Source organism: Aythya ferina, assembly GCF_964211825.1.
Source record: "Aythya ferina genome assembly, chromosome: 29".
Taxonomy (NCBI): Eukaryota; Metazoa; Chordata; class Aves; order Anseriformes; family Anatidae; genus Aythya; species Aythya ferina.
Window position 1 is genome coordinate 88,220 of NC_140326.1, and position 21,575 is coordinate 109,794.

A 21,575-nucleotide genomic window follows, 5' to 3' on the forward strand; every position below is an offset into this window, starting at 1 on the left:
TCAGATATATGGTTTAATTTTTAGGTAGTCCTGTGGGAAGCCAGCTGTTAGACTTGATGATCAAACCCCTTGCAACTCAGGAGAACTGATGATATTCTCCATGAAGTTGGCCCAGATCCCATGAGCTGACCTGATGAGTCACAAAGCTGTGCACACATCTCATGCCGCTAGGAGAAGAACTTCAGGTGAAATGAGTTTTCTCAAATGGAGTGTCTCTAGAGGCCAAGTATCCTGGCTCTGATGAACTACCTGTAGCCAGGGTTTTAGATGCCACGGTAGGCAGGCCTGGTTGGGTGAACATAGCTAAACAAGGCGTGTGCCCTGTCAGGCTCCTTATCTGGAAAGTACAGGCGCATCTTGTCCAGGAGATGGCCTGGCCAGAAGTTATTGTCGCTTGACTTTTGATTCTTATTCTTCTCAAGACGCCTAAAGAAAAATAAAGAAAAAAAAAAAAAAACAGTCAGAGAGAGTAGCACGTTTTATGGAAATAAAATTCTAGGCAACTTCACTGATATTACTAGTAATGGCAAATGCGAGCCTGACAAGAACCAGCTGCTAGGACTTCTGGAAACCCCTGCCTGTCCTTCTTCTACATGACTGACATTGGAAATGCCAGCTTGTGAAGCTGTCTTGAGAACTGATGTGTTGCCTATCACTGTAGTACATAAACTCTCTGAGATGAACTAGGAAGACTGTGCTCTATTTTGCAAAGTGTTTCTTCTCCTCAAAAGCTTCTCCAGTCTTCCAAAGCTGGATTCTTTAGGACTGCCTTTCTTCCATGAGCTCAGCTGTGAGGCTGAGTCTTTCTATTCAATCGGATTTGGGAATCACTTTGACTAAAGAAGGTGCTGCAAGTGCTATGACCAAGCTGGTAGTGGACATCCCAGTTTCATGGGTCAGGAAAGACCTTTGGACACTCATGAACTCCTTGGACAGTACGAGTCCGAAGACAGCAGGGACAAGGACAGCAAAAGAACTTGGACTCGTTTTGGAAGAAAAGCTTTTGTGGGTCACCTGAGATGCAACAAAAATTAGGGCAAACTGCCTCTGTTCTCAGGGCTGACATTGTGTCTATGTCTAGAAAACTTGCATCTCCGGATCCTACAGATAAATGTTGAGATGCAAAGAACGTTGCTCAGTAAAACAGATCTGCCACCTGCATCTGACTTTTCTCCTGCAACGGTTAGTAACGCTCTGAAGGGTCAGTGTTCTAGAGCAACAGAGGAACTGAGGTGCAATGGGAGGGAACGAAGCACCGCCCTACTAGGAGCAGCTGGCTGCTGGCTGCACGCTGCTGTAGCAGGCTGCTTCTGCCCCCGACTGGAGAGCTTCTCCAGTCATCCAAAGCTGGAGTCTTTGGGATTGCCTTTCTTACGCAAGAAAAAACATTCTCTGAGAGGATTTCCAAGAAGCGTTGGGTTGGCCTGACGAGGACCGTCTTAGGTGAGAAGTTATCTCATCACTGCAGTTTGGAGTACAGAGAAGCTGTTCGCCAGCACCACTGCAACCCCGCAAGTCAGCAAAAACACAGCAGTGGCCGTGTAGCTGAGAAGAGATCTCTCTTCCTCTGCTATCGCTTGCTGCTACCTTGCAGCACCCTAACGTTCCACTTTGATACCTCAGTACCGCCTCTGATGCAGTGGGAGCTGATGCACAGCAGGGCAGCAGGAAGGGACTGATCATAAGCCCTCTTTGAACCAACCTGTTTTCTGCCTCCTTGGCCTGTTTTCCTGATGCACTTTTTGACCTGGACATGCTCAGAGGAGATGTGGCGTCAGCATGTCCTGTGCTGTAGTATCCTCCAGGCTGCCTGATCTTCCTCACGTCTTCTCCTTCTTTGATGATCTTGTCTCCTGGGTGCAGCAGGCCTGTTGACAAAGCGCACAGAGAAAAGCAATGGTGTATGGACAGCCAATGCTGAATAGCCAAGAAAACTCTGTTCTCCTGTTGCCCCAAGCCTGTCCCCCTGCCGATCCAGGTCACCTCTGGGTTTGGTCAGTGATACTGACCGGGAGGGGACAGAAAAGATGGCCCCGCTCTGGAAAGGAGGAAGACGTGATGGCCCAGCAAGTGCTGAGAGGACATGATGGCCCTGGCCAACTTCACATGGGGCCTCTTCCCACATGCCCTGCCCTGGGCTCAGGAGCCCCATTTCAGCTCAGCCCTTCGCTCACGTTGCAGGTGTAGCAGTGTCCAGCTGACACAGCTCTGACACAGCTGTGCCTGGCCATGGACCTGCTGAACCTGACCATGGTCTGACCATGACCTTTGCCTGACCTTGCACCTGCCCCATCACCATGAACTTGCCTCATTAACTGCACTCGTGTCTGACCCTGGCTACCAGTCCAGGGGGACGTGGCCCTGGCTGCTCCGTAGCACTCTTTGCTATCTCAGCCCTGCTCTGGCCCTGCTGATGGTATTGCTGATCCTAATCAGCAGCATCTGCCGTGGCCCTCCAAGGGCTGCAAACATTCTCCATCAGCAGTGCCCCACCCTGAACATGCATCGTGCTTCTGGGTCTTGGGAAGAGGCAGGAGCATGTCAGGCTTAGTACGTTCACATTAGTACATTCCTTGCTCTTTGCTTTACCTCTTTGCAGCGCTTTGTCGGTGAGACAGATGTTACGCTCCTTGCACTGCTTGGAGCAATTCAGATAGTTCACAACGGCATTTCTGCGATAGTGGTCAACCAGTGCTCCCATGTCACCCTCTATAGTTGATGGCAGGCAGTGTTCATCGACGGGTGCATCCCCAGATCTCACCAGCCGACACTTTTCTTTCCATTCTATTGGGCTGTCTTTGATCTGCAAGTAAAGCAATGGTCCCAGTTAGCTTTCAGTGAGGCCCTGGAGTTGCTGCATTCCCTTTGGAGAAACTACAGGCACGGATCCATCTCAGAAGTGCGTGTAGATGGGACTCAGCACCCTGTAATGGGACCAAGCGCTTATCTGGGAGTGCCATTCCCTTCCAGTGCCAGGCCCACAGGCAGACGCTCCCTAGAGCACCAAGCACAAGAGCAGCATACTGGACATAGGTGCCCCAGCTGAAAAAAGTCTCCCAGCCACCATCTCTTTTCTGATTGTGTCAGGTTCACTAGAGCTCAGATGACTCCATCCCCACACCTGAACATTGCTTCAACTTCCATTTCTTGCCACTTCAGTTACCCAGAAAAGAGTGTTTACATCACCAGAGTGTTCAGAAGACAAACCAGTTGTTTGAGACAGCTTGTAGCATCTCAGCTGTGAGGCACGATGTGGTCAAGGGACTACTGAGAAGGTAATATCCAGAACAATCTCCAACCTTCTCCTTTGCTGCCCACCCCACATTCGCGAGCACGTAGAGGTGCGCCTTTTTTCCCGCCACACTACCTTCTCCAGCCGTCTGCTCTCTCTTGAGCGCTTTCCAATCTCTTCCATTTCATCCCAGTGTAAATGTCGCCGGCCTGGCTCAGTGTTGACTGGGGGCACTTCCAAGAGTATTAGCTTTTCTTTGGGCTCCGTGGGAGAGCAAGGCTTCATCCCCACAGCTTTGTCCCCAGCAGAAGGTGGAGAAGTGGCAGCTTTGCAAGCGTTTCTCCGGACCCGAGGCTGTGCATCTACAGCAGTTTAAAAAGCAAACAAATGAAAAGCTCAGAGAAACCGTGTTAGACAGTAGCAGAAATAAAAAAAATAAATAAAAAAAATAATTAAAAAAAAAAAAACAAGGCTGATCAATGTTTATAAGGCAAAAAGCTTTGGCATTTTGTGCAGTCTGGAGCACCCAACAGATGACGATCTTTGAATGGAAGCATCCTTTCGCTTTCAATCCAGACACACATATTACAGACGACTCCCATCTCCGCTTTGCCCCATTCTGTTTCATGCTCGCAATACACGTTTAGTCTACAAAACAATTAGTACAACAACGCAGCAGCAAAATGCCTCTTCTCTCCAAGATGTGAGAAGAATGTTGCCATTACCCTCAGATAAAAATGACACAGGTACCATGGCAAGCCTTCAGGTTTGGGCTAGGTTTTAAAGAGTAGGACCTTTGAATCTGCATTGTCCAGCTGCCCTCAACAGCTGGAGAAAGGGTCTGCTTCTGATCAGCCGGATGATCAACGCTAACCAATAAAATCCAGTACAGGAGGTTAAACCTCAGGGTTCAGATTCTGAGTCAAACCTAAAAGATCGGATAAGCTGTCTTCCACAGATGGGCTGAGTATTGCACTTCCCCTGGATTCTTTAGCTTCTCCCCAGAGGTCTCTTTTCAGCAACCGCGTTGCAGGACAATAGTCGCAAGGAGCCATATTCTGGATCTACTTTGGCATTCCCTAATGCCACCTGTGTACTTTTAGGGCATCTGCAAGGATATAGATTCCCAGCCCAGGGTTCTCCTCTCACCTTCGCTGGTCTCTTTGGGCTGTCCTTTCCTCATTTCCTGCCACTGCTTTTGACATTCAATCAGATCTTCACTGCTTATATAATTCCTCCGCTTTGAAGAAGTCAAGAAGATGACCACATCCTCCAGTTCCTTGTCACTGATGGGAACTTTTGTCTGGCAGCCAAAACAGGAAGCAACAGTGTGATCAATAAAAAAACAAGGCTTGGCCCAGAGTAGGGGGGAGATGAGCTTTGCTGTTGTTTTAAATGCTTTTTCAGAAAAGGCACAGAGGCAACCTGTTGAGCTTTAAGCTTTACATGAGTTTACCAAGCACTGAAAAATTTACTGGTCTTTTGCTGTCCTCTGCTGAGCTCTCAGCTTTCAATGTGCCAAACTTCTCAGCCATCTGGGCGTCAAGAAGCTAATTTGGCTTGGAACAGAGTATCAGAAAACACCTGAACTGCTAAACCCTAACAGACCTGGACATGCTCTTGACAGTTCTGTACCGTTGCAGCCTGTGGAAAGTGAGGCTCAGCATGAGCTCTGCTGTGCCAACAGGTACTAAAAGGCAGTGCAGCGGGCAGACACATGAAACTGGCCAAGGAAAGACCAAGTATCAACACGAAGAAACTTGATGCCAGTTCAGGCCATGTTACTGAGCGCTGACTGTCTTTAGAGACTATGAGGCAATGAGTTTCACTCCCTCCTGGGACTCAGTCTGGGTGACAGCTCGCATCTCTGCAGCCTTCCCTTCCCTCTTCCCTTCAACATTTCACAGGCTGTGGGAGCCATCCTCTGAGAGTAACACAAGGGAAGTTGGAGTTTTTCCACTTCTCCGGGTTGGCATGCAGCAAAACAAGGCAAAGTTGCAGCAGTTCCTTACTTTTCTCTTCCCTACATACCTCCTTGATGACTTTAATGAAGTCTGCTCTCATGATCTTTCTCTGTTCCATTCCAGCCTTTCTGAAGATGTCTACCATTGTCAACTTCTGTTGGTGTAGGAGGTTATGCAGTGCAATAAGAGCTTCAGGGTATGGTGCACAAATAAGGGGAAGGCTACCCTTCTTCCGGGTCTGGCTCCTTGGTGGTGGTGAACACTGAAAAGGAATTAGAAAATACCCTCAAATCACCGTTATCCAGAATCACTGTGCCAGCAGATGCAAAGTGGCTGGGATAAAGCAGCGTCGCGCTGCCGACTTACAAGCAGATGCTGAGGCCGTGGCACGGCCACAAGAGATGAAGTACAGTAATCCCAAGAGTGGCACAACACAAGGTATACTTACGTCTGGCCTGTCGGTCTTGACTGACTTGCTTCTAGCCCTCTGGTCTACTTTAGCTGCCGTTATTCGTTTCCTGACTCTTTCTTCCAGTTTGGTAAAGGTAGGTTTATGACTCAGCCATTTTTCAACATCTCCAAAGCTTTGCAGCTGAGACCGGAGTTGCTTCCTCTCCTGAATCCAAGCCTCCAGCTTTTGTAGATCATCTTTTGTATTACAGGTGATCTCTGGGGAGCTGAGGCTATCTTCTTCTTCCTGTCGCTGCTGAAAAACAGACAAATGACAGAAGCTGGTGTCCTGAGCTGGTTTCAAACAGGGAGAGTCTGGTCTTGCCACACAGGGAGCAAAAACGAATGCAACATGTGGAGCGTGGAGCAAACCTACTTGCTTTCCGTTTAAAGACAAGCATTGGATACAGTTTTCTCCCATGGTGTAGTTTGAAACCCTGCTCCAAAACCACTTCTGGCTTGACATTAGTCAAACCATCAGTCATATGCTCGCTGCTTATGTTAGTACTTTAACTGCAGATGAGCTTCTTACAAAATCTAGTGTTGAGATCGCATCGCTATAATGGCTTTGGAGGGGACTTCCTGCGCTGAGGCTTTTCTGAGCTATAGATGGCAAGGGTGTCTGGGCCTGCCACCAATCCCAGGTGTACAACAGCACTGAGAAATAGCCATCAGGCAGTCACAGAACAGCGTGTCCTGCCTCTTATCAAGGTGTTGGCTCCCTGCCCTGAAAGAGCAGCTGGAACAAAACATCAGCTGTTACGCTCATGAAAAATGGTCTTAGTGCTCTTCATGTTAACTGAAGAGACCGGAAGTAACAGCTGCTCCTGGAGCTCTCCTGCAGCATGCTGCATCGGGAGCTGCCTCAAGCCACTGGACTTAAGTTCCAGGGCAGGGAAAAGGTGTCCTCCTGTCAAGGGACAAAGAGTATGCTTCTGCCCTCACTCTGCTAGACTGCTCTTGGTGTCCCTTGGCTTCTACCAGGAATTCCTTCCTCATGGCAATGTGCCAGTGGGAATAAAAGCAACAGCCACGTGCCCTGCTCTCTAGAGGTGGCAATACTGCCGGGACTTGGAGACCTTCACAACTCAGCTTCCCCCCAGCCAGCAAAATGCTACCCTGCGGGATGCTTTACAGGGCTTCCCGTACCTGGCCCATCCACATCTCATCCCTTTGTCCCTCATCTTGCTGTTCCAGCAGTTTTGGAAATGTGACTCTTTTTGCTTCTCTGGTCTCTTCTTTCTCCTTGCTGGCCGCAGATGCCTCCAGTTTCCCTCCAACCTGCACCCCCAGTACAGAGCGTGCTTCCTAGAGGAACCCAGAAATGCAATAACAGCAGTTATTCATCTGTTTTTGTGTGTTTTGTTGTTGTTGTTGTTTTCTTTTCCCTTGTCTTTTCCTTTTTCTTTTTTCTTTTTTTTTTAATAGTGTTCTTCTCTCCCTCATCTTCTCTATTTTTCCCTGAAGGTTTGTCAGCAATTTTTTGCTCCCAAGTTCTTACAGATGCAACCAGAAAGCCATTCTGTTATGACCAATGAACTAACTCACGAACGAGCTATTTTTCAAAACGGGCTACTTTACTACCCCCCAGTAAAGGGATGTTTTCACAGTAAACAACTAAGTATTTAGCACGTACATCCTTTTCCTAAGATGCCCCCACATGATCATCTACAATCAAAAGAGACACAAAAATTACCTCGGACCATATTACATACCTGTCCTGTGTGTCTATGATCTTCAGAAGTAAGCAATGGCAATTTAAGCCTCTTGTGGGGAGTTTCTTTGTGCTGCCTTCCTTCTGTGTCTGGACATACAGGGAACAGTCTGAAAATACACACCAGCAGGAGTCAGGAGGTGAATCTGAGTGCAGGAAGGGTTTCTTTTCTCCACCCTCTCTCCAAACGGAGAGACCAGGGTCGTGGAAATCTAAAGAACCATGCACATGACTCGCAGCTGCTGGGATAATGATCAGCATTTAATCACCAAGAAGATCTCAACACTGGAAGGTGCACACGGGCGCACTTACACAAGAGGTTTGAGGCCTTGGAGCTTGAGAGACTGGTGGGTGAGGATGTGTCTGAAAGTCCACCCAGGAGGTTGCCTAGGGCAAGGAAGTTGACTCCACACCTTAAGACTGCCTCCACCAAGACAGAAAGAAGGGTAATCGTTGTAGACAACTCCCTTCTCATGGGATCAGAGGGCCCCTATATGTCGGCCAGATCCTACCCATAGGGAAGTCTGCTGCCTCCCTGGGGCCCAGGTCAGGGACATTGCCAGAAACCTTCCCAACCTGGCTCGCCCCTCTGATTACTGTCCTCTATTGATAGTCCAGGCTGGCAGTGATGAAATTGCTGAGAGAAGCCTGGAGGCTATCAAAAGGGTTTTCAGGGGACTGGGGCAGTTAGTAGATGGAGCGGGAGTACAGGTGGTGTTTTCCTCCATCCCTGCAGTGCAAGGGAGGGGTACAGAGTGGGTACTCCCACATGCCCAGCAATGGGACGAGGGGGAATGGGCTAAAGTTACGCCAGGGGAGGTTTTGTTGGATATTAGGACAAACATCTCTACTGAAAGGGTTGTTAGGCACTGGGGTGGGCTGCCCAGGGAAGTGGTTGAGTCACCATCCCTGGAGGTCTTCAAAAGATGTTTAGATGTAGAGCTTAGTGATATAGTTTAGTGGCAGACTTGTTAGTGTTAGGTCAAAGGATGGACTCGGTGATCTTGGAGGTCTCTTCCAACCTCAATGATTCTGTCATTCAGTACTAGGGCCGGTTCTCTTCAATATCTTTATCGATGATCTGGATGAGGGGACTGAGTGCACCCTCAATAAGTGTGCAGACAACATCAAGTTAGGTGCAACCAGCACCTGACTTCAGAGCAATCTGAGCAACCAGCTCTGACTTCAGAGCTGATCGCACTTGCAGCAGCCCACTGGACTGAGACCTTCTGAGAGGTAGGAGCCTATAAAGCATGCCACACAAGCACAAGAGCATAAGGCCACTCTAACAAATCCTTTACATCTCACCTGCCAGGAGACTCTTTTGCCTTTGTTTCCTCCTCTGCTTCTTCCTTCGCTTCAGCTATGGACAATGTGCTTGGAGAAAGTCGCCTTTGCGCAAGTTTTAATGTATGAAGAAGAGACGCTGTAAACACAAAAGGAGAAAACTTCTCAGCACATCAGGCACAGATCTGCTCTGCAATGTTATAAGCTAGCTGAGGTATCCCTGTGATTCCTTCTGAGACCTGTTTTCTAGAAGATTGCAAGCCCTTCCTGACACCAGATCCCATCTGACCTTTAATACCCACAGTGCTGCATTACTCCTTTTGCTGTGATCTTTCTGCTGCAGCAGCAAGTCCATCCCCTCTGAACAGTGGGGGTTTTGCGGGGAGACACATTTTGGTGCCTAACAATCTCTTTTGGGGCAACAATTTCTTGGAGCGGCATAAATGTTTTTTCTACACAGGCTTTCTATCCTGGTGCATTCAACTCAAGCACGTTATATCTGTGATATTCATGAGGAATTAAGAATGAGGAGTTCCCAGCTTTAGAGGAGAACCAAAGTTTTGGCACAGCTTGGCAACCTTTGTGCATTCTTCTCGACACAATTTTTCTCATCAAATGACAACATGGTGATTCAAAGCGGTATGCCCAGCCCCTCAGTCTCCCACAACTCAAGACGGAGTTTGTTATTCACAGTGCTAGTGGACTTGCCGAACATTGACTCCCTCCTGCACAAACAAACCCATAAAATGGAAGAGAGGCACCCTTTGGCATGTAATGCAGGGGAAAAACATACTTCAGCACTATCTTGTTCAAAATGTGTCCCTTGAGACATACCAGGAGGGTAAACAGAGGCATACAGCGTGCCTCTGCTATCCCAGGCATCTCACTGTAACCTGAGTCCCAAGCACCCCCCAGCGAGGACAACAGGGAAAGGCACAAACCTCCACCAGCAATCAGTCATTAACGTTACCTTGTGCATTAAGTACCTCTTCCTCTGCAAGACGCTCCCTAGCAAGCCGAGGTACCGCCTTAATCTCAAACCTGGAAGTAGGAAGAAGGCACCGTTCTGTGAAAAGGGCTCCTTTGCCAGATTAATGTCAAAGTATCCGTGGAGAGTCCAACACATGCCCTAAACCATTCAAACTGAGCAGTGCTGGCCTCAGAACAGCTCAGCAGCCCCTCGCTAGACAGAGGTTTGGGTTTTTATTTTGCCTCAGTGCTCCTGTGTCGTCCTGACACAAGAAGGCATTTCAGAGTTCCTTTGATTGACACGAGTTTCACCAAAGACATGGAAACATCACAGGCAGGGGACAAGCATAGATCTGGTCCTTGTTCTACCTGCTAAGAGATCCTGTCCATGTTGCATTCAAAACAACAGAAACATTAGGATCTTACTTCTTTTAGATATTTTGGCAGTTTTAACCACATAAAAGAGAAGAAGCAGATGAAACATTAGGTGAGTTGCTTCAATGCGTCTGCAGAGCAAACCAGTTGCCTCTGACTGGAGTAATGGTAAAATGCAGAACACGGTCAGTAACTGAGGGTGATGCGTAAGCCCAAGCTAAGCAAAAGCAAGGATGAAATTAACTGCAAAACAGTAGTTTGAAAGAGCACTACCGATCATGAGCTGAGCACATGTGAGTGCGCGCAGAGCAGGGCTGCAGGAACAAATATACTTACTGAGGGAACAGGTGGGCACGGCCAAAATGGCTTGGGAAGAGGGCAGTTTCTTTGTCCAGTCTGACCAACTTTTTCTGCAGCAGGGACAGAAACATCTGACATGAGTCCAAGGAAAAGAGCTCAACATTCACAGAGGCCTTTCTGTAGCTCCAGGAATTCACTGCCTCTCAGCAAACTTCTGGACAAGTGCCTCAGCCAGTTAAAACACACTGCACAGCACATGATCTGCTAGGGTGAGGAACACTGCCAACCTTTTCACAAGGACCGTAGTTAACAGCCTCAGCCTGTGAACAAGTCAATGGAGCATACACAAGGGAAGGCCCGTCATGAGCCTCGGCTTCCGGCTGCTGCTTTCAGTGGGGTCGCTTGCTTTAGCTATTCCTGAGTGCAGCGCAAATGGGTCAGAGCTGGCTTTATCCCCAGAGTTTTTCACAGGAGTCAGAGGATTGCGTTGGCAGTGTGGAGGAACACGGAGACCAGACCTTTTCTGCTGGGACAGGAGAACTACACCAACAGCCTGCCTGCATCCAAAAGGGCCTGGTGTCCTTGTGCCTCAGCCTCACGCCCGCAACGGGGGGAACATCATCAGCCTAGCCGTTGCTTTGGCTTCTTTCCTATTTATGGCGAGGCCCTTCTAGTGCTATCCTTTGCCCAGCGACGATACGACTGCACGCATTGCCAGCAGTCATACAGAAAATAAAAGAAAGAAAACAGAAAGCTCTCACTGCGATGGACTGTGCCTAGCTCCAGCATCCTGGCAGCTCACAGCTGCCAGCAGGGCTCAGTGCCCCCACCCTTTGATGGGGCTTCAAACCCTCTCTAAGTAGGACTGCAGAAACAATAAACTTACAGCGATCAGCTTCTCTACCACGTATGTGGACTTGTTGAGACTGTGTAAAAACCCTTCAGAAAACGTCATTTTCACTCTTTGCCCTCGGATAGCAAGAGTGCCAAAATCCTTTAAGGTGAAGTCCGTGTCCTCCCTATTTGTGAGGATGCGGTAGAAGTATTGCAAGGTCTCCTCCAAACAGCTCTGCACTATTTCCTTGCTGTACGGGACGTTCAGGCGCATATTCTCATAGCTCAGCACCACTATCTTCATATCATCTGGAAAAAATGAGGAACAATGCAACTTGCACTGCAGTTGAACAGATTCAAACAAAGTGCCAGGAGCTTCCAGCTAAAACATGCTGCTGTAACTGCTGTAGTCTAAGCCTTGTACGACTCCTTAAAGCAGCTGATGTATGCTCCCCCTCAAGAGAAATTGAAATCACTCCATCAATGTACCAAGTGCACAGCTGTGACTCCTCAGCCCAGAGATAGGACCCAACGACCTCAGCCATCTGCGGAACACAGGAGGAGGAGGCAAAAGGAATGCGGCTGGTTCCCATGCAAAGAGCCCAGGCTCAGTGCACGCCTGGTCTGGGGAGACCTGCCTTGCACTGAGACAGGCAAGCACAAGAACTCTTCCAGACAGTTCTGGACAGTCCCTGTGGCCTTCAAAACTGAGGAACAAATGTCTCTGCTTTTGGTACCAATGCCCTTTACCCCAGGGCTGCCCGACAGAAGTCCCTATCCAGGAGAAGCTGGGAGTCATTGGAAAGAGAAGACCCACCCCAAATGAAGCACCAAGCTCTTAGTGCTGCGCAGGTCTCATCCATGGCACACAGTAGCCAAAGCAATGGCAGCAGTTGACAGAAATTACAGCAAATCTGGCCATTGATGGGTTTCTACGCCAGCCATCTCTTCTCTCTCTCAGGGCCTTCTGACGGCATCTGAGTTGCCTATCAGCACTTCTAAACAGCAATCGACATAACCCCTTAATATATGTACACACGGGAAAACAAGACTTTAATTGGTATTCTTACCAGGAACACGTACACAACGGTGTTTCAGGTTACGAATCTGTCCAAGAGTCTTGGACAGTGAAAACACAGGTCTCCGAAATGTGAACACCTGGCCATTTTCAAAAGATAGCCATTTTTTAATATGGAACGTCCCCAGTCCTGTTACAGTGACGGCCCGAGGCTGGTAAAGAAAAGAAGGGGAAGCATGTTTAAGTTGGAAAACAGAGTGAGGACTTGTGACATCTTGCAACGGGGTGCCCTGTGCCCTGCCCACTCCCAACGCGGCAGGGGGTAAGCTGGGGGAGCTGGGAAAGCTCATGAGAAGACCCACATACTTGGGGCATTTTCTCTCCTTCCTTTGCCCCTCAAGAAAATGCGCGGTGAAGTAAAGCAGGTGGAGGAGGTCTAGCCCATCCTTCAGCTAGGTCCCTTCCAGCAATTGGGGTTAACCCTGGAAGCATCCCCAGCTGTCTGTTTGCTCTCTCCACTCTGAGAGCGAAGAACAGAGAAGCCCCAGCAAGTTCTGAACACATTTTCCTACCGATTTGTATCTTTGATATAAATATTAATACTTGATTTTCTGTTGGGTTGGTTTCAATTATTACAATTATTTCAATTTACAGAGAAGCTGGCCTTTGGCACACTTGGGGCACATCTGTACGTGTCAGTGCGGCTCTGGGAAGAGCAATGGCATTTGCTGGCACAGGGCTGCCAGGACTTCCTGAAGCCGTGGGGTGAGGGGAGGGGTAGGGTGCAGTCCCACCTTCGTCATCATGAGCAATTGCCGAACCTGCTTGGACACACCACCCCAAATTGTGATGACATCTGGAAAGCAAGGGAAGGACATGTCAAGCTCAAAGTCAGCGAGTCCATGGCCCATCAGCACATTTCTTTACAAGGCGTTTGCAGATGCAGGTGTGATCTAACACAGCTCCCAGGATGAATCCATCTGTGACTCTGGATGAATTTTTGACTGATACCAGTCTAACAGCTCTGCCATGTCCCAGGAAAGGTCTGCAGCTGCAGGAGCTCTTAAAAGGGTTTTGGACAAGGGAATGTAGCCTGTAGGCATCTGAAATGGGAGGGCCTCTCTTAGCCCTAAGCCTTTTCTGAGAGCCATGAGGCACAGGAGGCTGCAGCAGGAAGAAGCCACAGGCAGGGAGGGGCTCAGCCCCTTCATGAGAGGCCTTGCTGAAATGCTGGCAAGTCAGCAGATCTCCTCCTGACACGTGTATTTCTGGCAGTTTCTTGGGAGCCCATCAGGAACTGCAGGAACCTCAGCCTTCTTCCAACCGTGCACGCATCTTTCCCTTCAGAGACAGACCTCCATGTGTGACCTACCAGCAAGCGGAACCCGGCCACAGGACTGCCACCACGGGCAGGGCAGGACGCCACACACACAGCACCCTTGGGGCCTCCCCCACAGACAAGAACCTCGCTTTCCACAGTTTGTAGAGTTCGTATCAGTCTATAGCTACACTCATAAGAGGTCCCAAATGCCTTACCATTGACAGAAAGCTTCTTGAGTGTGGGAAACGTGACCTTGGTGCAGCCCTCAACCTCACTGCAGCGCTCAATGTTAGTGATTAGCGCTTCCAAGTTTGTCATGATCCTGCTTTGGGTCAGCACGTGAGGCTAGAGAGTGAAAGATCTGTGATGTTTCCTCCCTTTTTGATGTCCTCTGTGCTTCACCAAATAGCTCCTGCACCGTCCTACGCCTCCCTTTGTCCTCTAAGACTCTGAGCTACAGGAGAGACTTCTCGTGTCCTCCAGAGAAAACTGGATGCAAGAGCCTCCTTCAACGCCCGAGCTCACTGAGGCAATGACAGAAATGGCCTGGCACGCTGTGGTGTAAGGGGAGCTGCCATTGTGATGCAGACGTGTCCCTCTGTGACCCGTGCTCAAGTCAGAGGGGTGCAGGGCCACTCCTTAACACAGCCCCTGCGGCCCAGCCACCTCATTGGACCCTGCAGCAAGAAGGGGGTTGCATGTTAGGGAACTGCTCCCCCATACACATGCCTTCTCCTCACTCCCCAACGAGGCTGTGAGACAGGAAGAGCCTCTGAGATGTCACCAAAAGGAGGACAGAACCTCTGTTAGTAAGGAAAGCGGCTGGGTTCACAGTACTAATGGCATAATAATAATAATAATAATAATAATAATAATAATAATAATAATAATAACAACATTAGTAAACTAATACTCCATTCTACACATTCCTTTTCTTCTTTGGTAGCTGTAAACAGGTCATCTAGGTATTGCAACGGTGTCCCCTTTTCCTGAAGGGGTTTTCCAAGCTTTGAGATCACAGGCTAGTTGTTGCCCGAATACGGTGGGTTCATAATTTGCTTCATAATTACATCCTTTCAGGGAGTCCTATCTAGAGCTTTCTCTGGACTCACCAGGAATTGATTTCAGAGTTTAATAGACAGAATCACAGGATCACAGAACTGTCTAGGTTGGAAGAGACCTCAAGATCATCGAGTCCAACCTCTGACCTAACACTAACAAGTCCTCTACTAAACCATATCACTAAGTTCAACATCTAAACGTCTTTTAAAGACTGCCAGGGATGGTGACTCCACCACTTCCCTGGGCATCCAACCCCAGTGCCTAACAAACCTTTTGGCAACTTTAGCCCATTCCCCCTCGTCCTGTCACCAGGCACGCAGGAGAATAGACCAACCTCCACCTCGCTACAGCCTCCTTTAAGGTACCTACAGAGAGCAATAAGGTCGCCCCTGAGCCTCCTCTTCTCCGGGATGAACAAACCCAGCTCCCTCAGCCACTCCTCGTAAGACTTGTTCTCCAGACCCCTCACCAGCTTCGTCACCCCTCTCTGGACTCGCTCGAGCACCTTGATGTCCTTCTTGTAGTGAGGGGCCCAAAACTGAACACAATACTCGAGGTGCGGCCTCAGCAGAGCCGAGTACAGGGGGACAATCACTTCTCTAGACCTGCTGGCCACACTGCTTCTTATACAAGCCAGGATGCTGTTGGCCTTCTTGGCCACCTGAGCACACTGCTGGCTCATATTCAGCCAACTATCAATCAATACTCCCAGGTCCTTCTCCGCCAGGCAGCTTTCCAACTACTCATCTCCCAGCCTGTAGCGCTGCTTGGGGTTGTTGTGCCCCAGGTGCAGGACCCGGCACTTGGCCCAATGAAGCGTACGCCAGTCCAAGCCATGAGCGGCCAGTTTCTTGAGGAGAATGCTGTGGGGAACAGTGTCAAAGGCCTTACCGAAGTCAAGGTAGACCACATCCACAGCCTTTCCCTCATCCACCCAGCGTGTCACTTTGTCATAGAAGATCACGTTCGTCAAGCAGGACCTGCCTTTCATAAACCCATGCTGACTGGGCCTGATCACCTGGTTGCCCTGTAAGTGCTGCGTGATGACACTCAAGATAATCTGCTCCATGAGCTTCCCTGGCACTGAGGTCAAACTGACAGGCCTATAGTTCCCCGGGTCTACCCTCTGGCCCTTCTTGTAGATGCGCATCACGTTTGCTAGCCGCCAGTCCACTGGGACCTCCCCCGATAGCCAGGACTGTTGATAAATGATGGAAAGCGGCTTGGCCAGCTCCTCTGCCAGTTCTCTCAGCATCCTCGGGTGGATCCCATCTGGCCCCATCAACTTGTGTACATCCAAGTGCCGTAGCAGGTCACCAACCATTTCCTCATGGATAGTGAGGGCCACATTCTGCCCCCCATCCCCTCCCACCAGCTCGGGGTACCGGGTATCCAGAGAACAACTGGATTTGCCACTAAAGACTGAGGCTAAGAAGGCATTAAGCGCCTCAGCCTTTTCCTCATCTTCTGTAACTAAGTTTCCCCTCGCATCCAGTAAAGGATGGAGATTCTCCTTAGTCCTCCATTTTGCGCTGATGTATTTGTAAAAACATTTTCTGTTGTCTTTAACGGCAGTAGCCAGATTGAGCTCCAGATGAGCTTTGGCCTTTCTAGTTTTGTCCCTGCACAGCCTCGCAACATCCTTATAGTCCTCCTGAGTGGCCCGCCCTCTTTTCCAAAGATTATAAACCCTCTTTTTTCTCCGAAGCTCAAGCCACAATTCTCTGTTCAGCCAGGCCGGTCTTCTTCCATGCCAGCTCGTCTTTGGGCACATGGGGACAGACCGCTCCTGTGCCATTAAGATTTCCTTCTTGAAGAGTGCCCAGCCTTCCTGGACTCCTCTGCCCTTCAGAACCGCCTCCCAAGGGACTCTGCCAACCAGTGTCCTGAACAGCTCAAAGTCAGCCCTCTGGAAGTCCAATACAGCGGTTTTACTGGTCCCCTTCCTGGCTTCACCAAGAATAGAGAACTCTACCATTTCACGGTCGCTCTGCCCAAGACAGCTTCCAACCACCACATCTCCCACCAGCCCTTCTCTGTTTGTGAAGAGAAGGTCCAGCGGGGCACCTCCCCTGGTAGGATCACTAACCAGCTGCGTCGGGAAGCTATCTTCCACGCTCTCCAGAAACCTCCTAGACTGCTTTCTCTGGGCTGTGTTGTGCTTCCAGGATATGTCTGGGAAGTTGAAGTGCCCCACGAGAACAAGTGCTGACGATTTTGCAACTTCTGGCAGCTGCCTGTAGAACTCCTCTTCCGTCTCCTCATCCTGGTTCGGCGGTCTATAACAGACCCCCACCAGGATGCTTGCCTTGTTGGCCTTCCCGCCGATCCTAACCCACAGGGACTCAACCTTATCATTCCCAGCCTCAAGTTCCACAACATCAAAACACTCTCTAATATAATACAGAGAGCCACACCACCACCCCTTCTGTGCTGCCTGTCCCTTCTGAAGAGCCTATAGCCAGACATTGCAGCACTCCAGTCATGAGAGTGGTCCCACCACGTTTCTGTGATGGCAACCAAGTCGTAGCCTGCCTGCTGCACGATGGCTTCCAGCTCCTCCTGTTTGTTACCCACGCTGCGTGCATCAGTGTAGATGCACTTCAGTTGGGCCATTACCTTCTCCCCCGGCCTTGCCATTGTTCCCCCTGGCACAGCTCCAACAAGCCTTGTTTCAGCCCTGTCCCCCTTCTTACCTAGTTTAAAGCCCTCCCAATGATCCCCGCCAGCTCCTGGGCTAGAATCCGTTTTCCCCTTAGAGATAGGGACCCGTCTGCGGCCATCAGGCTGGGTGCCAAGTAAAGCACCCCATTGTCAAAAAAAAACCAACAAAATGTCTGTGTTGGCACCAGACACTGAGCCACGTGTTTATCAGGTGGGCCTTCCGTGTCCTCTCTGTACCCATCCCTGCCACTGTAGGGATAGATGAAAACACCACCTGTACTCCCGCTCCATCCACTAACCCAGTCCCCTAAAGTCCCGTTTGATAGCCTTCAGGCTTCTCTCTTCAATGTCATCACTGCCAGCCTGGACTATCAAAAGAGGATAATAGTCAGAGGGGCGAACCAGGTTGGGAAGCTTTCTGGTAATGTCCCTGACCATGGCCCCAGGGAGGCAGCAGACTTCCCTACAGGTAGGGTCAGGCCGACAAATAGGGCCCTCTGTTCCTCTGAGAAGGGAGTCACCTACAACAATCACCCTTCTTTCTTTCTTGGTGGAGGCAGTCCTGAGGCTTGGAGTAGACTTCCTCGCCCTAGGCATCCTCCTGGGTAGACTTTCTACCTCATCCTCACCTACCAGTCTCTCAAGCTCCAGGGCCTCAAATCTGTTGTGTAAGGGCACCTGAGAAGATGGGGCCGGTAGGGGGGGGCATCGCCTGCGAAGCCAAGCAGGGACCTGTCTCCATTCCTCCTCAACTCCTCCTCAATTTTTGGATTAGCACAGAGAAAGAGGCTCCAGTAACCAACAAAAAATCCAAGCCTCTCTTTTTGTTCTCTAGCTTTATTAAAGCCGCTAGGGTAAATACCCCTGGATCCTGTCATTCCTGCTCTGACTGTTGCAAGTCTATCCTGCAACCTAAGGCAATCCCTTTTCTCTTTTTTTTCATGTTCTTTTCTTCCATGTCCTTCCTTCTTCTTTCTTTCTCTCCTACTGCAGCCACTGTTTGCCATGGCTAACACCTCAGACAACTTCTGTCCTGGCCTGTAGCCAGCGTTTTAGATACCATGGTAGGCAGGCCTGGTTGGGTGAACATAGCTAAACAAGGCGTTCAGGAAGCTTTTGGACAACACTGTCAGATATATGGTTTAATTTTTAGGTAGTCCTGTGGGAAGCCAGCTGTTAGACTTGATGATCAAACCCCTTGCAACTCAGGAGAGCTGATGATATTCTCCATGAAGTTGGCCCAGATCCCATGAGCTGACCTGATGAGTCACAAAGCTGTGCACACATCTCATGCCGCTAGGAGAAGAACTTCAGGTGAAATGAGTTTTCTCAAATGGAGTGTCTCTAGAGGCCAAGTATCCTGGCTCTGATGAACTACCTGTAGCCAGGGTTTTAGATGCCACGGTAGGCAGGCCTGGTTGGGTGAACATAGCTAAACAAGGCGTGTGCCCTGTCAGGCTCCTTATCTGGAAAGTACAGGCGCATCTTGTCCAGGAGATGGCCTGGCCAGAAGTTATTGTCGCTTGACTTTTGATTCTTATTCTTCTCAAGACGCCTAAAGAAAAATAAAGAAAAAAAAAAAAAAAAAAACAGTCAGAGAGAGTAGCACGTTTTATGGAAATAAAATTCTAGGCAACTTCACTGATATTACTAGTAATGGCAAATGCGAGCCTGACAAGAACCAGCTGCTAGGACTTCTGGAAACCCCTGCCTGTCCTTCTTCTACATGACTGACATTGGAAATGCCAGCTTGTGAAGCTGTCTTGAGAACTGATGTGTTGCCTATCACTGTAGTACATAAACTCTCTGAGATGAACTAGGAAGACTGTGCTCTATTTTGCAAAGTGTTTCTTCTCCTCAAAAGCTTCTCCAGTCTTCCAAAGCTGGATTCTTTAGGACTGCCTTTCTTCCATGAGCTCAGCTGTGAGGCTGAGTCTTTCTATTCAATCGGATTTGGGAATCACTTTGACTAAAGAAGGTGCTGCAAGTGCTATGACCAAGCTGGTAGTGGACATCCCAGTTTCATGGGTCAGGAAAGACCTTTGGACACTCATGAACTCCTTGGACAGTACGAGTCCGAAGACAGCAGGGACAAGGACAGCAAAAGAACTTGGACTCGTTTTGGAAGAAAAGCTTTTGTGGGTCACCTGAGATGCAAGAAAAATTAGGGCAAACTGCCTCTGTTCTCAGGGCTGACATTGTGTCTATGTCTAGAAAACTTGCATCTCCGGATCCTACAGATAAATGTTGAGATGCAAAGAACGTTGCTCAGTAAAACAGATCTGCCACCTGCATCTGACTTTTCTCCTGCAACGGTTAGTAACGCTCTGAAGGGTCAGTGTTCTAGAGCAACAGAGGAACTGAGGTGCAATGGGAGGGAACGAAGCACCGCCCTACTAGGAGCAGCTGGCTGCTGGCTGCACGCTGCTGTAGCAGGCTGCTTCTGCCCCCGACTGGAGAGCTTCTCCAGTCATCCAAAGCTGGAGTCTTTGGGATTGCCTTTCTTACGCAAGAAAAAACATTCTCTGAGAGGATTTCCAAGAAGCGTTGGGTTGGCCTGACGAGGACCGTCTTAGGTGAGAAGTTCTGTCATCTCTGCAGTTTGGAGTACAGAGAAGCTGTTCGCCAGCACCACTGCAACCCCGCAAGTCAGCAAAAACACAGCAGTGGCCGTGTAGCTGAGAAGAGATCTCTCTTCCTCTGCTATCGCTTGCTGCTACCTTGCAGCACCCTAACGTTCCACTTTGATACCTCAGTACCGCCTCTGATGCAGTGGGAGCTGATGCACAGCAGGGCAGCAGGAAGGGACTGATCATAAGCCCTCTTTGAACCAACCTGTTTTCTGCCTCCTTGGCCTGTTTTCCTGATGCACTTTTTGACCTGGACATGCTCAGAGGAGATGTGGCGTCAGCATGTCCTGTGCTGTAGTATCCTCCAGGCTGCCTGATCTTCCTCACGTCTTCTCCTTCTTTGATGATCTTGTCTCCTGGGTGCAGCAGGCCTGTTGACAAAGCGCACAGAGAAAAGCAATGGTGTATGGACAGCCAATGCTGAATAGCCAAGAAAACTCTGTTCTCCTGTTGCCCCAAGCCTGTCCCCCTGCCGATCCAGGTCACCTCTGGGTTTGGTCAGTGATACTGACCGGGAGGGGACAGAAAAGATGGCCCCGCTCTGGAAAGGAGGAAGACGTGATGGCCCAGCAAGTGCTGAGAGGACATGATGGCCCTGGCCAACTTCACATGGGGCCTCTTCCCACATGCCCTGCCCTGGGCTCAGGAGCCCCATTTCAGCTCAGCCCTTCGCTCACGTTGCAGGTGTAGCAGTGTCCAGCTGACACAGCTCTGACACAGCTGTGCCTGGCCATGGACCTGCTGAACCTGACCATGGTCTGACCATGACCTTTGCCTGACCTTGCACCTGCCCCATCACCATGAACTTGCCTCATTAACTGCACTCGTGTCTGACCCTGGCTACCAGTCCAGGGGGACGTGGCCCTGGCTGCTCCGTAGCACTCTTTGCTATCTCAGCCCTGCTCTGGCCCTGCTGATGGTATTGCTGATCCTAATCAGCAGCATCTGCCGTGGCCCTCCAAGGGCTGCAAACATTCTCCATCAGCAGTGCCCCACCCTGAACATGCATCGTGCTTCTGGGTCTTGGGAAGAGGCAGGAGCATGTCAGGCTTAGTACGTTCACATTAGTACATTCCTTGCTCTTTGCTTTACCTCTTTGCAGCGCTTTGTCGGTGAGACAGATGTTACGCTCCTTGCACTGCTTGGAGCAATTCAGATAGTTCACAACGGCATTTCTGCGATAGTGGTCAACCAGTGCTCCCATGTCACCCTCTATAGTTGATGGCAGGCAGTGTTCATCGACGGGTGCATCCCCAGATCTCACCAGCCGACACTTTTCTTTCCATTCTATCGGGCTGTCTTTGATCTGCAAGTAAAGCAATGGTCCCAGTTAGCTTTCAGTGAGGCCCTGGAGTTGCTGCATTCCCTTTGGAGAAACTACAGGCACGGATCCATCTCAGAAGTGCGTGTAGATGGGACTCAGCACCCTGTAATGGGACCAAGCGCTTATCTGGGAGTGCCATTCCCTTCCAGTGCCAGGCCCACAGGCAGACGCTCCCTAGAGCACCAAGCACAAGAGCAGCATACTGGACATAGGTGCCCCAGCTGAAAAAAGTCTCCCAGCCACCATCTCTTTTCTGATTGTGTCAGGTTCACTAGAGCTCAGATGACTCCATCCCCACACCTGAACATTGCTTCAACTTCCATTTCTTGCCACTTCAGTTACCCAGAAAAGAGTGTTTACATCACCAGAGTGTTCAGAAGACAAACCAGTTGTTTGAGACAGCTTGTAGCATCTCAGCTGTGAGGCACGAT

At 49.7% G+C, this 21,575-nt stretch overlaps 2 protein-coding genes across 6 annotated transcripts in view; both read right to left on the reverse strand.

The window, feature by feature from the left end:
- Positions 1–18,584, reverse strand: LOC311424848 (EF-hand calcium-binding domain-containing protein 12-like; the record flags this gene model as incomplete). Of its 3 annotated transcripts, none has more annotated exons than XM_084500285.1 (16): positions 1–426; positions 1,703–1,868; positions 2,590–2,803; positions 3,368–3,594; positions 4,382–4,535; positions 5,264–5,458; positions 5,645–5,902; positions 6,796–6,954; positions 7,362–7,470; positions 8,669–8,786; positions 9,618–9,688; positions 10,328–10,401; positions 11,178–11,434; positions 12,196–12,355; positions 12,938–12,999; positions 18,450–18,584. In XM_084500285.1, the coding sequence occupies 16 exons, from the start codon at positions 18,475–18,477 to the stop codon at positions 264–266; spliced, it is 2,415 nt and encodes an 804-aa protein (XP_084356411.1). In that variant the 3' UTR covers positions 1–263. The 3 variants fall into 3 exon arrangements, with proteins under 3 accessions (XP_084356411.1, XP_084356410.1, XP_084356409.1); XM_084500284.1 differs by lacking the exon at positions 18,450–18,584 and adding an exon at positions 14,896–15,208 and having other exon boundaries at positions 5,645–5,899; XM_084500283.1 differs by lacking the exon at positions 18,450–18,584 and adding an exon at positions 14,896–15,208.
- Positions 18,320–21,575, reverse strand: part of LOC311424845 (EF-hand calcium-binding domain-containing protein 12-like) — a gene marked incomplete at its 5' end in the record, with an annotated part of 18,596 nt that continues 15,340 nt past the window's right edge. For all 3 annotated transcript variants that reach the window (XM_084500279.1, XM_084500278.1, XM_084500277.1), the window contains 3 exons: positions 18,320–18,745; positions 20,026–20,191; positions 20,913–21,126. In XM_084500279.1, the coding sequence (XP_084356405.1) occupies positions 18,583–18,745; positions 20,026–20,191; positions 20,913–21,126 (543 nt within the window). In that variant the 3' untranslated portion in view covers positions 18,320–18,582. The remainder of the gene's footprint in view (positions 18,746–20,025; positions 20,192–20,912; positions 21,127–21,575) is intronic.